This window comes from Spermophilus citellus (genome assembly GCF_964194105.1).
Source record: "Spermophilus citellus genome assembly, chromosome: 8".
NCBI classification, from domain to species: Eukaryota; Metazoa; Chordata; class Mammalia; order Rodentia; family Sciuridae; genus Spermophilus; species Spermophilus citellus.
Genome location: NC_138189.1, coordinates 93,798,256 through 93,816,134, shown reverse-complemented (window position 1 = coordinate 93,816,134; position 17,879 = coordinate 93,798,256). Strand labels below are relative to the sequence as shown.

Here is a 17,879-nt window from a genome sequence, read left to right as displayed (position 1 = left end):
TTAAATATTTAGGCTTAAATTTTAAAAATATGAGTGAATTTCAGAAGTGTGGAGACCAAAAGAGTTCTGACAACTTTTTTGTTGTCAAAAAAAAGAGACCCAGAATCTCACTTAAGCTAATAAGAAATCATCCCAGATAGAGCTATTGATTTGATGTATTTTCGTATATTCATCCAACAAACGTTATGATGACAGGTCAGTGCACCATCAATATGCTGCCTGTGTTTTAGGAATGTCAAACCAAGTTAGGGCCTAGATTCCAATTCTAAAGAGGATCACAGCGTATGAATGACATTCATGAAATAAAACAAAACTAATAACTCCTCTCTACTCTGTTTGCTTATTTTCTTTCCTATTTCTCACAACTTATTTCACTATTCTAGATTTCTTAATGTTTAGTCCTCACAAGGCATAGGCTAGTCTCTGCTCCCTTTTCCCCCACCCCAGTCCTTCTTCAAGCTTTGACTTCCCAAACTCTTCATCAGCAATGACTTCTTTTGTTATTTTAACACCTCATGATTTTTCAAAACATGCATCTGCAAACCTGTTTAATAAATCTGCCCAAGATCTCTAAAGATTATCCATTATGCTACTTCTGCTTCTGTTGTTTTGCCTGATGAATGATAGGTTCTTAAAGACAACCTCATTATACAGTAGTGCTGAAAGGTAATGGACCCACTTAGTAAAGACATCTGTATAATTAAGCTAATATTTGATATTGTGGATGTGCAAAAGTCATCCAACAAGAAACCCAATATGAAAATGTTCTCCAAAGAGGTATAAGAATGACCAATAAGCACATGAAAAAAAAAATGTTCAACAAATTAGGGAAATGCACATCAAAAGCACAATAAGATACTACTTTATACCCATGAAATGGCTATTATTAAAATAAATCCTATCAAATAAATAAATGTTGGCAAGGATGTGGACCTTACTTACACTGTTGATGGGAATATAAAGTAATGTAGTCATTGTGTAAAACAGTATGATATTTTGTCAAAATATTAAGTACATATGATCCAGTAGTTTCATTTCTAGGTATGCTCCCAAAAGAACTGAAAGTGTTAATAGCACACCAGTGTTCTTAGCAGCATTTTCCACAATAGCCCAAAAGTGGAAACAACCCAAGTGGGTAGATAAATAGATGAACAAACATACACACAAAAAGGTCTTATTTAGCTTTTAAAATGAATGAAGTTCTGATACATGCTACAATATAGATGACACTTAAACAATATGCTAAATGAAATAAGTGACACAGAAGAACAAATATTGTATAGTTTTGCTATATGAGGTACTTAGAGTAGTCAAAATTCACAAAGACAGAAAATGCAAAGGTGGTTACCAGGAGCAGGGGATGGAGGGAATGGGAAATTATTGTTTAATATAACCAGAGTTTCAGTTTGGAAAGGTCGGCAAGTTCTGAATGAAGACGGGTGGGGTGGTAGTGCTTGGTTATACAACAATATGAATGTACCAAATGCCACAGAATTAAAGATCTAAAAATGGTGAAACAATTAGTCTTATGTTATGAATGTATTACCACAGTAAAATATGAAATTCTGAAACTGCCATATGGATGAACCTTGAGAATATGCTAAGTAAAATAAAACAGAGAATATTGTATGACTCCACCATTACCAAGGAACTAGAATAGGCACATTCACAGAGAAAGGAAGTAGAATAGAGGCTATCAGGGTGGAGGACTGGGAAGTTATTGTATAAGGGGGACAATTTTATTGTAGGGTAATGAAAAGTTGTAGATAGTGGTTATGATCACACAGCTCTAGAATTGTGCTTCATGCCACTGACTCATCTGCTTACAAATAGTAGCAATGGTAAATTTTATGTTATATCTTACCATGGTTTTTTAAAAAGCTTAATAAGTGATTGAGATCTTGTGTACAATATGGTGACAGTAGTTGATAATAATGTGTTGTATTTTGAAACTTCCCAAGAGAGGTCTTAAGTGTTTTCAAGACAAGAGGGACAATAACCAGATGAGGTGATAGGTATGTTAATGAGCTTGATTATAATAATTATTTAACAATACATAGATATATACATCAAATCATCACATTTGGGTACTTTAAATATATAAAAGTTTTATTTGTCAATCATACTTCATAAAGCTGGATATAGCTAAATGTTTTTTAAAAAGTTATTCTAAATGAGTGTGGGGAGGAGGAAGACCTTTGAATTTTTACTGAGCATTAACAAATGAATTTTATTTTACCCCTTTAAATACTGCCTAAATGAAATAAATAGTGCATGTTAAATATAGGTGAACAAAATGTTGTTCTTGTTCAAGGTACGCGATACAACTCAGGAACCTTGCGGACGACTATCATTTATGAAGGAGCCTAAATCCACAAGAGGCCTGGTGCATCAAGCTATTTGTAATTTAAACATCACCCTGCCAATTTATATGAAGGTACGTAATGTTTGCTGTAGTGTTATTCAGACAGAGTAGAAACTGAATTCAAATCCTTTGAAATGACCAAAAATAAAGGCAGTGAATGTAAGCAAATGTAACAATCACTTTTGTTAACCTGTTGAATTTAGGATTTTTCCATTCTAATAAAGGAAGAAGTATTTTCTCCTAACTTTGCATTAAATGTACTTTGATGAAAAATTTTATCAACATATTGAATATGGAAGAGAGAAATAGGGTATGAGTTTTAACATTTTGAACCAATTTTTTTAAAAAATAAAATGATTAGCTTTATTTCCATGTGCTGTCCTGAGACCACTCTAGTGCAATTAGCCCGACCAAAATACTGGAGTCTCTTGGCTCTGCTTACAACCAATTCACATGTAGATAATACATTATTAAATTCAGGATAACCTCATGATATTTTATTTTTTGTACAAATAATTACCATAATCTATCCTGTTTTAGGAGTAATAAATTAATTGTTCAATTATTTTAACATGTCAGTATAAAAAATGTCCCTGTGCTACAAGAAATAATACCGGAAACACTGATGAAAAGAAAAAAAAAATGACTCACTTCTGACACAAAGTCTACCTAGGCATTACTTTCTTCTCAAACCTTTCCCAGTTATATAAATCTTTAAGTACTCTGGTTACATCACATATGACAACTGAATTAGTTAAATGTTGTAAATAACTTTTTAAAATTATTTTTAAGTTTTTCAAAAAAATTTTAAACCAATATCCCTTTTTAAATGGGAAGCTCCCAATGGCAATCTGTAGGTGGCTACAGTAGGTTGTCAGTGTGCACATTATAGATCGGGGAAGAGGATGGGTGGTGGCTGCTGAGAAGGAAGGATATATTTAAAATCCTAAGTCTTCACTCCACAAAACAAAGAATTTTCTTTCTTATTTTACCCACCATGATTGTTGAATTATAAATTTTGGATAATTAATTATGTAAACCAAAATAACGTAGAGAAAAGCTAAAAGCATCATATTTGACATTATAAAGTATTATTAAATGACCAGAATGCCAAATAAGAACCATAAAAAAATATATTCAAGCCACCTGAGTGATACACAAAGATGAAGGAGCTTTATGTGATACAACATAAAGTTGTATTGCTAGACAGGAAAAAGGAAAAGAAAGGTAGGGGTGGGGAGCTCATGAAAATCAAAAGGAAATCAGTGGAGGAAATGTCCAGGCGGGTAGGGAGAAGTGCTAGGAAGTATATTGGCCAAATTATATTGTTATATTACATGCATGAACAAATATGTAATAACAAATTCCATCATTATGTATAACTATAATGCCCCCCAAAACTGTGGAGAGACAAAAAAATAAAAATAAAAAAGATGAACAAACTTTGGTTTGCAGTAAGCTTTCAATAAGCTGTAAGAGAAAACATTGACTTGGTTTTGTATTAAGACATATCAGACACAGTTATTAATGCCATGATGGTCAAGAACAATTTTTTATTTACTAACTTATTTACTAATTCAGTTTTTTATATACTAATTTCAAAAAGGAGAAAATGTCAGCATTGCACATTTAAGATCTACTTTGGAATTTAATAGCATGCTATTATAATAAAACTCCTATATATTGCCTATGTATTAAAAATGTTTTCATCATCTGCGTACTCAAGGGTTTTTTTTTTTTTGACATTTTCAGTCAATCTCTGTGATGACTGGGATATCATCATCACTACTTGATGACCTAGCATCTGAAATTATTATATTTGTAATTTTTGTTCTTTTGTCTCGCAAATATACAGAATTAAATCAGTCCTCTTTGATTTTCTGTCTGCCTTCTGTAAACTTAATAAGAAAAAATAAGAGTATGCTGGTTCCAAGCTTGCCTGTTGATGTTTGTTGGCAGGGTATTTACTCTTCTCTTCTAAACACTCTACTCTTCCTTCTCTCTTTTTCCATCTTGCATGGCATGTTGGGGCGGCAAGGAGTCAGAGTCAGACCAAGAGCAGGAGGAAGAGGTAATTTTATGATGGTGTCACTAATTAATGGCTGTGTCATTGCTACAATCACATGCTTTCTTAGAAGAGATAAACCAATGTTTTTAGTAATCAAGGGGGCAGAATTTCATTTAAACTCTCTGAGCCTATTTTCTCATCTTGTGGATTGACTTCAGAGGATAGTTAAGTTTCCCTATAAATTTCAGTCCTTTCTCTATGCCAAATGTACATTTCTCCAAAAACTATTGAACTCAATGGTTCTCAAAGGTTAGTCTGAAGTTGCCTGAAGGTCAAAATTCATTTTATAGCAGCGTTAAGGTATCACTTGCCTTTTTAATTCCTATTCCCTACCAGGCCATAGAGCAGTACCCAAAGGCTATAAATATGTGATACCATAGTAATGGGATGTATGCTTATATATTATTGGATCCTAGCATTTTCTCAGCTGTAATTTGTAATGCAGATATTTGTTTATGCATATCACATATAAACAAAAGTTCTTCCAGGAACTTCAATAATTTTTAGGAGTGTGGTTGTCCTAAGATCAATAAGTTTGAGAATGACTCAAACTAAAAACTTTTAGGAGCATATAGTTCATTGATTACACTATAATAATGTTGTAATAGAGAACTATACACCAGACATTTCTCATAAAATATGATCTTTATCAAGTACTCCACGTGTGATCTCTCTTAACCACCCTATGAGGTGTGTACTATACCACAGATGAGGAAAACAAGTCTTAAGAAGTTACCCAGAATAAATAGCCATTTTATTATATCCATTTTAGTATTTAATTCAAATAGGTATTTGTCTTGCTTATAAAATGTGAAAATGTCCAAATATTGTAACAGAAATGAAATAAATCATTGGAAAACTCCTTATATTTACTTAAAAATGGCAGCTGATAGAAATAGGGAAATACTATTTATAAGACAATTATAATAATTACTAGTTATGTTTTTTTAATTTTTTATTTTTTTGGTACTCAGGATTGAACTCTAAGGTGCTTAATCACTGAGTCATATCTTCATCCCTTTTTTAATTTTTTATTTTGGGATGAGAGTCTTGCTAAATTGCTGAGGTTGGCCTTGATCTTGAGATTCTCCTGCCTCAGCCTAGGATTATAGGCATGCACCACCATGCTCAGCTACATTATTTTTAATATACTTGTTTCTTTTATAAATGTTATTCTAATGCTTTTGAAACAAAAATATAAAGAAAAAATATAATTAATACCTTATACTCTTCAGCTTAACCTATAAGGCCTTGGTTCAGAGGATTCCCAGATTTCCCTTTGTCTGGTGTCTTGGCAGTGAAGTAGAACAGGAGGAAGGAATATAGACTCGCTGCCTATTCCATATAGCCACACACACATATCAACCGATGACCGGACTGAGATCATTCTTTCCCTAACTGCATATGCGCTTTCATGTCCTCAACTTCCTTCCTGTACACAGTGGCCGTGTCACCACTGTTATTGAAAATGGTACCTGCACATACTGAAAGAACAATAAAACCATGAAACCAACTTTGCTATGTTCACAAAGGAGTTTTACCCATTGGATGTATGATTTTTTAAATTGAGTATTTTCAGAAGCGAATCAGGACAATAGATCCAGTTCATATTCTTTTTAGGGTTGAGAATGCTGACTTATTTTTAATGACAGTTCAACTACCTCTGTGGGACCTATCACCCTGGCATACTGTTGGTTATTTTCTTCTTTTTTTCACTAAATTGACACATGTTGTTTAATGCCAACTCTACCCTTTGCCTGGCCTTTTTCCTAATATGTATTTCTCACACTGATCACAACCTGGGTCATAGCTCCCCAAGAATAATAATTAGGATTTTTTACCCCTAATATCTAGAAAAGAGATTTATGTTTTTCAAAGTTAAGATAAAAATCACTGAGACCCTCAGGGAAAAAAAAAAAACCCTGTAGCAAACAACTCCAGCCTTCCAGCATGTGGTGTCACCCCCATGTACATAATTACGAATAAGAGCTTATTATGCACATCAGGGGCTATAAGCAAAGATGCTATTTGTAACCATTCAATTTATGTTATGTTTTCTTTCAGATTGATATGACATCTGAAAAAAGTAAGATTTTAAATAAAATTGAGTTTGTTTGAAAGCTGGCTACTATAAAAAGAAGCATGAGTTAAAAATGCAAGCTAGTTGTTATTACTAACCACTGTAATAATTATATTTTATATTATTAATTATTAATATATATTTATAAAAGCAGCTTGGCCAGTTAAATTACAAATATGCCTAATTTGTGAGCTAATTAGCAGTAAAATGCAATGATTATTCATCTAAGCATTCACTTTCTTTTGACATCCCTGTTAACCCTGGTATGCTGTTATGCTTGTTTAGAATGCCACCCACTGTTTTGTCCATTTGTTAGCCTAACATTATCATCTCATTATTTTTTAAGCATTGATATGACAGTATCACTTTTTATATAAAGCATCAGGGACTTCTATAGAGAGGGGTTTTTGTTGTTTTGTTTTGTTTTGTAGGCTGCACCCACAAAAGTGATACTGTCTAATAGTTTTGAGCTGAAGCTAACTCCACTCACTCCATCCCTCCCTTGCACCCCTTACTGTGGTGAAGTGTAACTAAAATCCTTAGGTGGAGATCTGACAGACTTCTGTGAAAAGTTTCTGAAAAAAGAGAAATTAGAAAACAACTAGGGGTCAGCAGTGCAACGATTGAAACCTCCTGGATGAAATCATGAATCACCACAATGGTTTATTATAGGGCTAATTTTAAATAATGATGCAAAATCCCAAACCTGACCCAGAACAGACAGAACTGATTTTTACAGACTTTAGAAGAGTTACCTTGAATTTATTTCAGCTTTATAATATTCAATTAGCATTTTAGTTTGTTGGCCTAATTCCAGTGGATACTCTAACTTCTTGTGTGGAAACTCAAGTTGAATTTAACCAGTTTCTTTCTTTTATGCCCCAAATGCTTTAGAAAAAGATACTAATTTTTAATGTTTACTGATTTTAAGATTTACATTGATTTACTTTATTTTGGATGATAGTCCCAAAAGGAGAAAACTCAGAGCCGTGTTCAATATGGTCACTTGGCCCTATACTATATCTGTGGGCTTTTTTTTTTTTTTTTAACTGCTAGCACAATATAATTTACTACTAAATTCTTGGAATGGCTTTAAGTGAGACTTACCCTTATGTTAAATCATTATTCAAAACTAGAATATTTGAGCCTCTGGATGTGGTTTAAATAACTGAACAACTCTGTATTGATATAAATTATCTTGATATATTATGCAGATTCACATTTCATATTGCCTTACCAAATAGAAATTCCTCCAAGAGAAGGCACTTTTGTTTCAATGACATATTATTGTTGCCTTCATTGACTCCTTTTTTTTTTAAAGGTGATTTTATTTTTTTCTCTCCTATTCAGGACTATTGTGTTTATTTAAATGACCCTATTTTTTGTTCCTGTGTACAACCTAGTAGGAATCATAATTTTATCTATCTGACTCAGTTGTTGCAAAAGAAGAAAAAAATGTAACCATGCTGTTAGAAAGCCCTGGGTTTTCCTGAAGAACTCCTAGATGTAGTGAATGTTTTGCAAATCTCAGATATACACTCAATGCTGAGTTTTGTTTTAGTTTAAAGACAACCACTAAATAGTCTTCGTGTAGGTACAAAATAATCTTCAAAGAAGGTCTCTGTTGAAGGGTCACTTTCCTAGAGTCTTTTCAGGATTAAATCCTAGAGGTTTGACCAACCCTTCCTCCTCACCATTAATGATGGTGGACCCCTACAATCTGTGCTTCAAATATACTTCATTCAGCGTTTGTTGTAGGGAAACGAATATCCTTCACCACAGTAACATTTTACATATTCGTTCTAATTCCCTACCATCCTCCTGCCTGTGCTTTCCCACAAGGCCGCCTCTCCCAGCAGTTTTACTCCACCTTTGCTTTGCATGGAAATAACTTGGCTTACATAAACTGTGCGTGTGTCCCGTGTGACTGTCTCTGATTTGGGTTGCCATGCCTCACATTTTAACTCTGGACTCACATATACGTTTAATCACAGTGTTTTTTGGTTTTGTTTTGTTTTTCTGTTGTTTTTCTTTCCTTTCCTTTATTTCCCTCCTTGGTCTGTCAGTTCCGTGTCTAAACAAGGAGGTTGCTCCAAGGAAAGGACCATGCCTCTTAGCAGAAGACTGTTTGTTTCATTGTTAGGTGTGAATTTCCCTTAGATGAAATGCCAGTTTGCAGCCAATTCAGATGTTTTCTATCATCATTGTGTATTGGCAGAACTAAACATGCTGAATTCCAGAGATACATGATTTAAAAAACGTATGTGCACCATTGGACGCGTTAATTCTGAGTTTGCTACTGCTGGCTTTCACCTAGAGGAAATCAACTCTGCAATTTCTAATGCTTTTTTTCTTATTTTTTTTTTCCACATGGTATTTTTCTTTTCTTTCTTTTTTTTTCCGACATTGATCTGTAACATCTGAACAATCTTGAGATACCTCTGTGTAATTTCACTGCGTTGTTTCTTTGTTTTGATTTGTGATGGTTTTTTTGTGAGTGTCTCGGTTATTTGTGATAGCTTTGTTGTATGTGTGGATGTGCTACAAGTGAGAAAATTAAGCAAGTTATTTCCTGCTCATTTTTCCTTTTCAGTTTTTTTTTTTTTTTTCCGTTAGCCTTGCTTTGCTCTTGTACCTTGAGACCTTGTGGATCCACCATCCCCAGCCCATTCTGTTGCCCCTCCCACCACGGCAGGAAAAGACGCTGTGTCGTTTCAAAGTCCTGATTTACATTTGCCAATATCTTTTTTGATTTCCATTTTACTTTCAATGTTTTTCATTCACATCAAAGATGATGAGACAGAATCTACAGAAACATCTGTCCTGAAAAGTCACCTGGTTAATGAAGTTCCTGTCCTAGCCAGTCCGGACTTGCTCTCTGAAGTTTCTGAGATGAAACAAGATCTGATCAAAATGACCGCCATCTTGACCACAGATGTGTCTGATAAGGCAGGTTCTATTAAAGTGAAGGAGCTGGTGAAGGCTGCGGAGGAAGAGCCAGGAGAGCCCTTTGAAATTGTGGAAAGAGTTAAAGAGGATTTAGAGAAAGTGAATGAAATCTTGAGAAGCGGAACCTGCTCCAGAGAGGAAAGCAGTGTGCAGAGCTCTGCTCAGTCTGAGAAAGAACTAGTGGAGGAAGGATGGGTTATTGTCAGTGATGAGGAAATAGAAGAGGCCAAACAAAAAGCACCTTTAGAAATCACTGAATATCCATGTGTAGAAGTTAGACTAGAGAAAGAGACCAAAGCCAAAGTAGAGAAAGATGCCACTGGGTTAGTGAACTACCTTGTTGAGGACCTAAATTCCTATGTGTCTCCTCATGGAGAGAAGCTACAGACAGGTCACGATGTGGCCAGGGAGAAAAGTGAGGCTCCATCTGTTGGCAAAAGCTCGGAGAAAGAAGGGAAGGCTGCACCCCCCGATGAGAAACAGGGCCTGCAGAAACCGCACAAACCAACCCTGGGAATAAAGAAGCCTGTGAGAAGGAAATTAAAAGAAAAGCAGAAACAGAAAGAGGAAAGCATAAACGCAAGTGAAGAAAAATCAGAAGTTAAAAAAGGTAGTTCGGAAGAGTCATTAGATGAAGATGCAGGTCTGGCCCCAGAATCTCTTCCCACTGTGAAGGCCACCTCCCCTCTGATAGAAGAAACTCCCATTGGTTCCATTAAGGATAAAGTAAAGGCCCTTCAGAAGCGAGTGGAAGATGAACAGAAAGGTCGAAGCAAGTTGCCCATCAGAGTCAAAGGCAAAGAGGATGTGCCCAAGAAGACCACTCACAGGACGCATCCAACTGCATCGCCTTCTCTGAAGTCAGAGAGACATGCCCCAGCGTCGCCCTCCCCTAGAACAGACAGGCACTCTCCCCTGTCCTCCTCTGCGAAAAACGAAAGACATCCTCCAGTGTCGCCATCCAGCAAAACCGAGAAACACTCACCTGTGTCACCCTCAGCCAAAACTGAAAGACATTCACCTGTGTTGTCATCAGGTAAAACTGAGAAACACTCACCTGTATCGCCCTCCACAAAAGCTGAAAGGCACTCGCCTGTGTCATCCACAAAGACAGAAAGACACCCACCTGTTTCTCCTTCCACCAAAACAGACAAGCGTCCACCTGTGTCACCTTCTGGGAGAACCGAGAAACATCCTCCAGTGTCACCTGGGAGAACAGAAAAACGCTTGCCCGTTTCACCCTCTGGAAGAACAGAGAAGCACCCACCTGTGTCAACCGCTGGGAAAACAGAGAAGCACCTCCCTGTGTCACCTTCTGGGAAAACAGAAAAGCAGCCACCTGTGTCCCCCACCTCAAAAACAGAAAGAATTGAGGAAACCATGTCTGTTAGGGAGTTGATGAAAGCTTTCCAGTCAGGTCAGGACCCATCTAAACATAAAACTGGACTCTTTGAACATAAATCAGCAAAACAGAAACCATCCCAAGAGAAAGGTAAAGCTCGAGTAGAAAAAGAAAAGGGGCAGACAGCAACCCTGAAAGAAACACAGAGAACAGAGACTCAGACAATCAAAAGAGGCCAGAGATTCCTAGTAACAGGAGCTTCCGAATCCAGAAGGGGGGTCCGGACCTCCTCGATAGGATTTAAGAAGGAGGATGCAGTTGGAGAAAAGGAGAAAGCACCCAGTCCCAAAACACCTGAACCTGTTCACTCAGCCCCTGAAGAAGAAAGCCATAGAGAGAGTGAAGTTCCCAAAGAAAAAATGGTGGATGAGCAGGGAGACATGGACCTCCAGATCAGCCCAGACAGGAAAACCTCCACTGACTTTTCTGATGTCATTAAGGAAGAATTAGAAGACAATGACAAATACCAGCAATTCCGGATGAGTGAAGGGACCGAAAAGGTGCAGCTTCACTTAGACCAGGTCCTCACTAGCCCTTTCAATACAACCTTTCCACTAGATTACATGAAGGATGAATTCCTTCCAGCTCTGTCTCTGCAGAGTGGCGCTTTGGATGCCAGTTCTGAAAGCCTAAAACAGGAAGGGATAGCAGGCTCTCCATGTGGCAGCCTGATGGAGGGGACCCCTCAGATTAGTTCAGAAGAGAGCTATAAGCATGAGGGCCTAGCAGAGACCCCTGAGACAAGCCCAGAGAGCCTTTCTTTCTCACCAAAGAAAAGTGAGGAGCAGATTGGGGAAACCCAGGAAACCAAGTTAGACACGCCCCCAGAAACACATTCAGGAGAAGAACATCACCCAACCAAAGACATTACTGATGGTTCTGAAGAGCAAGGTGCTGCAGTCACTGAGGGCTTTCAGAAGGTGACCACCCCAGACCCTTCCAAAGACATAAGCCCCCAACCAGAAGGCAGCAGTAGTGTATCTTTAGCAAAAGAAACACCCAAGGCATTGGCGGAGGAAACGTCTTGTGATGAAAGTCAGCTTACACTTGATAGTTCAGCTCACAAGACACCAACTGATGGTGAGGCTCGGGAATCTCCAGATGAGACAAAGTCCTCACCTCTGACTGATGCATCTGTAAAGACAGACACAGGAATTGCATCGAAGCCTCAGGGAGGCATTAGAAGTCCCCAAGGGTTGGAACTTGCACTCCCTAGCCGTGACAGTGAGGTCCTCAGCCCAATGGCGGATGAATCATTAGCAGTCAGCCACAAAGACTCTCTGGAAGCCAGCCCTGTTCTGGAAGATAACTCCTCACACAAGACTCCCGATTCTCTGGAGCCAAGTCCTCTGAAAGAATCCCCCTGTCGGGACTCTCTCGAAAGCAGCCCCGTGGAACCAAAGATGAAGGCAGGAATTCTTCCAAGTCACTTTCCTCTTCCTTCAGCTGTCGCCAAAACAGAACTCATTACGGAAGTGGCCTCCATGAGGTCCCGGCTGCTCCGAGACCCTGACGGCAGTGCTGAAGATGACAGTCTTGAGCAGACGTCACTCATGGAGAGCTCAGGGAAGAGCCCTCTTTCTCCTGACACCCCCAGCTCTGAAGAAGTTAGCTATGAGGTCACACCCAAAGCTGCAGATACAAGTACACCCAAACCAGCGGTGATTCATGAATGTGCAGAGGAGGATGACTCAGAAAACGGGGAGAAAAAGAGGTTCACACCTGAAGAGGAAATGTTCAAAATGGTAACCAAAATTAAAATGTTTGATGAACTTGAACAAGAAGCCAAGCAGAAAAGGGACTACAAAAAAGAACCTAAACAAGAGGAATCTTCCTCATCCTCTGACCCAGATGCAGACTGCTCAGCAGATGTGGATGAACCAAAACAGGTGGATGAACCAAAACAGGTGGATGAACCAAAACAGGTGGATGAACCAAAACAGGTGGATGAGCCAAAACAGATGGAGAACATGGCAGGTGAAAGCCATGTCCCCGTGTTGGTGACTTCTGAGAGCAGAAAGGCTTCTTCCTCTTCAGAAAGTGAACCTGAATTGACGCAGCTGAAGAAAGGTGCTGACTCTGGCCTTTTACCAGAACCAGTTATTCGAGTGCAGCCTCCTTCCCCACTCCCATCCAGCATAGACTCCAATTCCAGTCCAGAAGAGGTGCAGTTCCAGCCTATAGTTTCCAAACAATATACTTTCAAGATGAATGAAGATACTCAGGAAGAGCCAGGTAACTCAGAAGAAGAAAAAGACTGTGAATCCCCTTTAGCTGAAGACAGTCACCCTTTTTCCATGGATGATGCAACTAGAACTTATGATGATCTAAGCAGAGACACTGATCAGCCAAAAGTCTGTGATGGCCATGGATGTGAGGCTGTGAGTCCTACCTGCTCAACCACCCCCATCTCTTCAGGTCTCCAGAATTCTGCTGGTGATGATGTCGATGAGCAGTTAGTCACCCACAAGGAATCATTCGCTCCCCAAGATACTCATGAAAATGACACAGGAGAAGAGCCTGATGCTCCTGCTGTGAAATCGCCACAGGGAGAATGCCCCAGTGAAAGCTATTCTTCTTTGTCCCCTCTGCCTCATTGTCCCGAATCTGAAGGAAAGGAATTAGATGATGATCTATCCTCCACATCTTCCACAACAAAAGTGGAGGTCACAAAAACGGATGAAACATTGGAGAATATACCAAAGGACTGTTCTACTCAAGACTCATCTATTACCACTCAAACAGATAGGTTTCCCATGGACGTTCCAGTTTCTGACCTAGCTGAGACTGGTGAAATCTACGATCCACATGTCATAAGCCCTTATGAAAATGTTCCTACCCAATCTTTTTTCTCTAGTGAAGAAAGCAAAACCCAAACAGGCACAAGTCACACCTCAAGTGATTACTCTTCTGAAGTATACTCTGTGACTACATCCTCTGTTGAAGATGTATTAGTAACGAGCTCCTCTAGTACAACTGTTTCAAGCAAAGAATCTAATCTCGAGGGACAGAACCTAGAAATCGAATCTAGACAAGAAAGTACCTTGTGGGAAATGCAATCAGATAGAGCCTCCTCTTTAGAGCCTGGTGTACCAAGTACACCAGCAGTCATTAGTGAACAAATAAGCAAAGTCATCATCACAAAAACTGATGTGGATTCTGATTCCTGGAGTGAAATTCGTGAAGATGATGAAGCCTTTGAAGCTCGAGTGAAAGAGGAAGAACAGAAGATATTTGGCCTGATGGTGGACAGACAATCTCAGGGTACTACCCCTGACACCACTCCTGCTAGGACCCCAACTGAAGAGGGGACCCCAACGAGTGAGCAAAATCCATTTCTCTTTCAGGAAGGAAAATTGTTTGAGATGACCCGAAGTGGGGCCATTGATATGACCAAAAGGTCCTATGCAGATGAAAGTTTTCACTTTTTCCAAATTGGGCAAGAATCTAGGGATGACACTCTCTCTGAAGACATGAAAGAAGGGGTCACTGGAGCTGAGCCCCAACAGCTGGAGTCAACAGCTGAGTCACTAGCACTTTCAGAATCAAAGGAAACGGTGGATGATGAAGGCGAATTACTTCCAGATGACTTGAGTGAGGAAGTAGAGGAAATATCTGCTTCAGACACTCACCTTAACTCCCAAATGGGAATTTCAGTTTGCATGGAACCATCCACAAAAGAGGCCATTGCTACAGGGGCTGAGGACCTCCCCACCACGCAAAGGGGTGATACACCTTCTCTGTCCAATGTGAAGCAGACACCTTGCTCTGACTCTCCAGAACCAGTTGTACAAGTTCAGTTAGATTTTTCCACAGTCACCAGGTCCGTATATTCAGATCGGGATGATGATTCTCCCGATTCTTCCCCAGAGGAACAGAAATCAGTGATCGAAATCCCAACTGCACCCATGGAGAATTTGCCTTCCACTGAAAGCAAATCCAAAATTCCTGTAAGGACTATCCCCACTTCAATCCCAGAGCCTCCATCTGTAGAGGATGAGAGTACATTTTCTGAAGATGTTCTATCTAGTCTGGATGAGGAAAGTAAGGAGGATGAAGCAAAACCAAAGTCCAAAATCCCCATCAAAGCACCCATCCAAAGAGTGGAGCAGTCGCTCTCACACCTAGGTGCATCTCTTCAGCAGTCAGTTGCTCCTCAGGGACAGGATGTGACAAGCAGAGCACCAGATAACAGAAGCCAATCCGAATCTGATGTGAGTCCAGAGGACTCAAAGACCAAATGCCCAGTGAAGGCCAGAAGTGATACTGAGACAGAAACAGAGAGCAGAGAGGGGGCAGAGGAGCTTGAGTTAGAATCAGAAGAAGGGGCCACAGGACCAAAGATATTTGCATCCCGTTTGCCAGTTAAGAGCAGAAGCACCACATCATCCTGCAGGGGGGGCATGAGCCCCACAAAAGAAAGTAAGGAGCATTTCTTTGACCTTTACAGAAACTCCATAGAATTCTTTGAGGAGATTAGCGATGAGGCTTCCAAATTGGTGGATAGACTTACACAGTCAGAAAGGGAGCAGGAATTAGTTTCAGATGATGAAAGTAGTAGTGCCCTGGAAGTTTCAGTTATTGAAAATCTGCCACCTGTTGAGACCGAGCACTCAGTTCCTGAGGACATCTTTGACACAAGGCCCATTTGGGATGAGTCCATTGAGACTCTGATTGAACGCATCCCTGATGAAAATGGCCATGACCATGCTGAAGGTATTTGACAGCCACTGGGATTCCCTGTGCTACGCATGTCATAAATTTGATAGCTTTTTTTTTTTGTACCTTTGTTTTATTTGGTGATTTGTGTCTCATTTTCTTTAAGCTTTCCGTAGTGGTTAATGTGTTTGTGTCAGCCCTTTGTGTTTTGTGCTTTCTCTGTAAACTCTTGTCCATGAAAACAATCTCAAGATTGAGTAATGAGAATGCTTATGGAAAACATAAACATATCCAGGCAATGAACTTGCCTTTCTTTATTTGCTGCACGTAAGGCCATGCAAGCTTTGAGTTTTGTTGTTCTGAAGTACCCAGGCTTAGCCTCAAATTAAGCACTTTTGCTATTGTGCATGAACATTTGGATTTTTGTTTCATGATATGAGGACTCACAACTGTTTTTTTTTTCCTTTGAATACTTCGCAATAATTTATACTTACAATTTTGTAATTATTAGGAAGCCATTTGCTCAAGAAGATTTCACATATCCAAAAATTCCAATTGTTGTGGATCTGTTTTTAATGCAGAAAGGTGGGATTTCAGATACGTTGGTAAACACTTTAAGCAAACAAATATAAGGTAAAAATATGCTTTTCATTTACATGGTAGATGAATGGAGAACGTACTCGGAAAAGATGCAGCAGACAACAAAAACTCAAACTTTGCACCATTTAAATTGACTGTGAGGGAATGATGGCTCTTTGAATTGTAAAAATGGAAACCACAGATGGCTTTGAGAAGTAGCCTCTGGTCTTCCAATATCTCTACAATGAAGACTATTATTCTTAAATTTGGCTTATAAAAAATGTCATGGTACCATGGTCTAAAATGCTGCCCATCGATACATGGAATTTTAAAATAAATGGGAAAATTATAAATTAAGTAAGATATGAGCTTTCTTGGTAGCAAGCAGGCAGAAATTTGTCCCAAAGACATATATGCATACCAATCCAACAAACACGAACAAATGCATTTTCTTTTTTCCTCTCCTCTTCCGAGGTCATAGGGACCAAGGTAAATGTTATTTCTGGCCACACTGGATAAATCAGGATGGTCTGAGCAAGCCATGACCAAGATCTCTTGCAAATTTTTGATGAGATTTCTTTCAGCAAGACCTGGAAGTGGCTGATGCCTCCATGAATAATACTAGATGGTTCTAGCCAATTATTCTACTTCTGCATCCCATTTATGATTACTCTGGTGTTTCTTGAGTAAAGCAGATTGTCTTCTGGTGGGCAGTATTCACTCAGATAATTTAAAAGAAAAGTCCTAAAATGACTATAAATTGACAGTTTATATAATGATTTCCAGTAAGTAGTCTTGATTAAAGAGATATGGAAGCAGATGGTTTTCATGAATCATATTAGATTTATTCCCCATTTCACCCCAGATATCAGACAAACACACAACTCAATATGATCCAAATTGGAATAGGTAATATGTGCTATGAAATATTTGGACAAGTAACTTCCTTCCTTTGGATGGTCGGCACATCGTTGTTCCTCCCCTATCATAGACAACCTTTGGCCCTTCTGTCTTTGACCTTCTGTAGATCCACAGGATGAGCAGGAACGGATTGAGGAGAGGCTGGCTTACATTGCTGATCATCTTGGCTTCAGCTGGACAGGTAAATCCAGGGTGACCCTTTTTTTTTTTCCTGCAGAAAGCCTGCTTAGTTTAAATGATACAGGTGCAGTAACTAAGTGAGAATGGTCTTTTCCTCCTCCCTTTTCTTGAGAAAGACCACATGAAATAGTGAAAAGAACAATAAACTATGAATTAAAAATCCAGCTTCTGTATTGGCAAGGCAGGTTTTTCTCTGAAATTTGGAATGACTTTAGATTTGAAGATCAAATGATTTTATATGATTTTCATAAAATTTAATTTGAGATTTAACTAGGGCTTCTTCTTTTAGATATTTTGTGTCAGGTATCTTCAGAGTAAAGGCACTAAAATTTGTTTGGGGTGAATATTGCAACATATATGAATGAGATGTTTCAATAACTTTTTTGAAAAATTGAAATGTTTGAGTATAGAAATGGTATGTTAAATAATTTACTAAGAGAGTAAATTATTAAATCAGTGTGGTTTATTTAAAAATCATGATTCATAGATTTTAAAATGATATGCTTTCATCTACTTGTGATTTACTACATTATAGCAGGATTATATAGTTTGTTCCTTCATTCCTTTCTGCCTTCCTTCCATTCTTCCTAAAATCTGTTTTGATTTCCTTTTATGTCATTTGTGACTACTTCATTGAGACAAACAGTATAAAGTTAATATTCTTCTTTCAATTTCT

General features: G+C 38.5%; 1 protein-coding gene across 20 annotated transcripts in view; it reads left to right on the top strand.

Annotated features, from left to right (window-relative positions):
- ANK2 (ankyrin 2) overlaps nt 1-17,879 on the top strand; it is a 673,244-nt gene that overhangs the window by 636,779 nt on the left and 18,586 nt on the right. For 19 of the 20 annotated variants that reach the window (XM_081303463.1, XM_081303451.1, XM_081303454.1 and 16 more), the window contains 4 exons: nt 2,315-2,437; nt 4,404-4,436; nt 6,498-6,519; nt 17,130-17,204. In XM_081303463.1, the coding sequence (XP_081159589.1) occupies nt 2,315-2,437; nt 4,404-4,436; nt 6,498-6,519; nt 17,130-17,204 (253 nt within the window). Of the gene's footprint in view, nt 1-2,314; nt 2,438-4,403; nt 4,437-6,497; nt 6,520-9,304; nt 12,736-12,807; nt 15,581-17,129; nt 17,205-17,879 lie in introns of all 20 variants that reach the window. The other variant, XM_081303450.1, reaches the window with a different exon arrangement.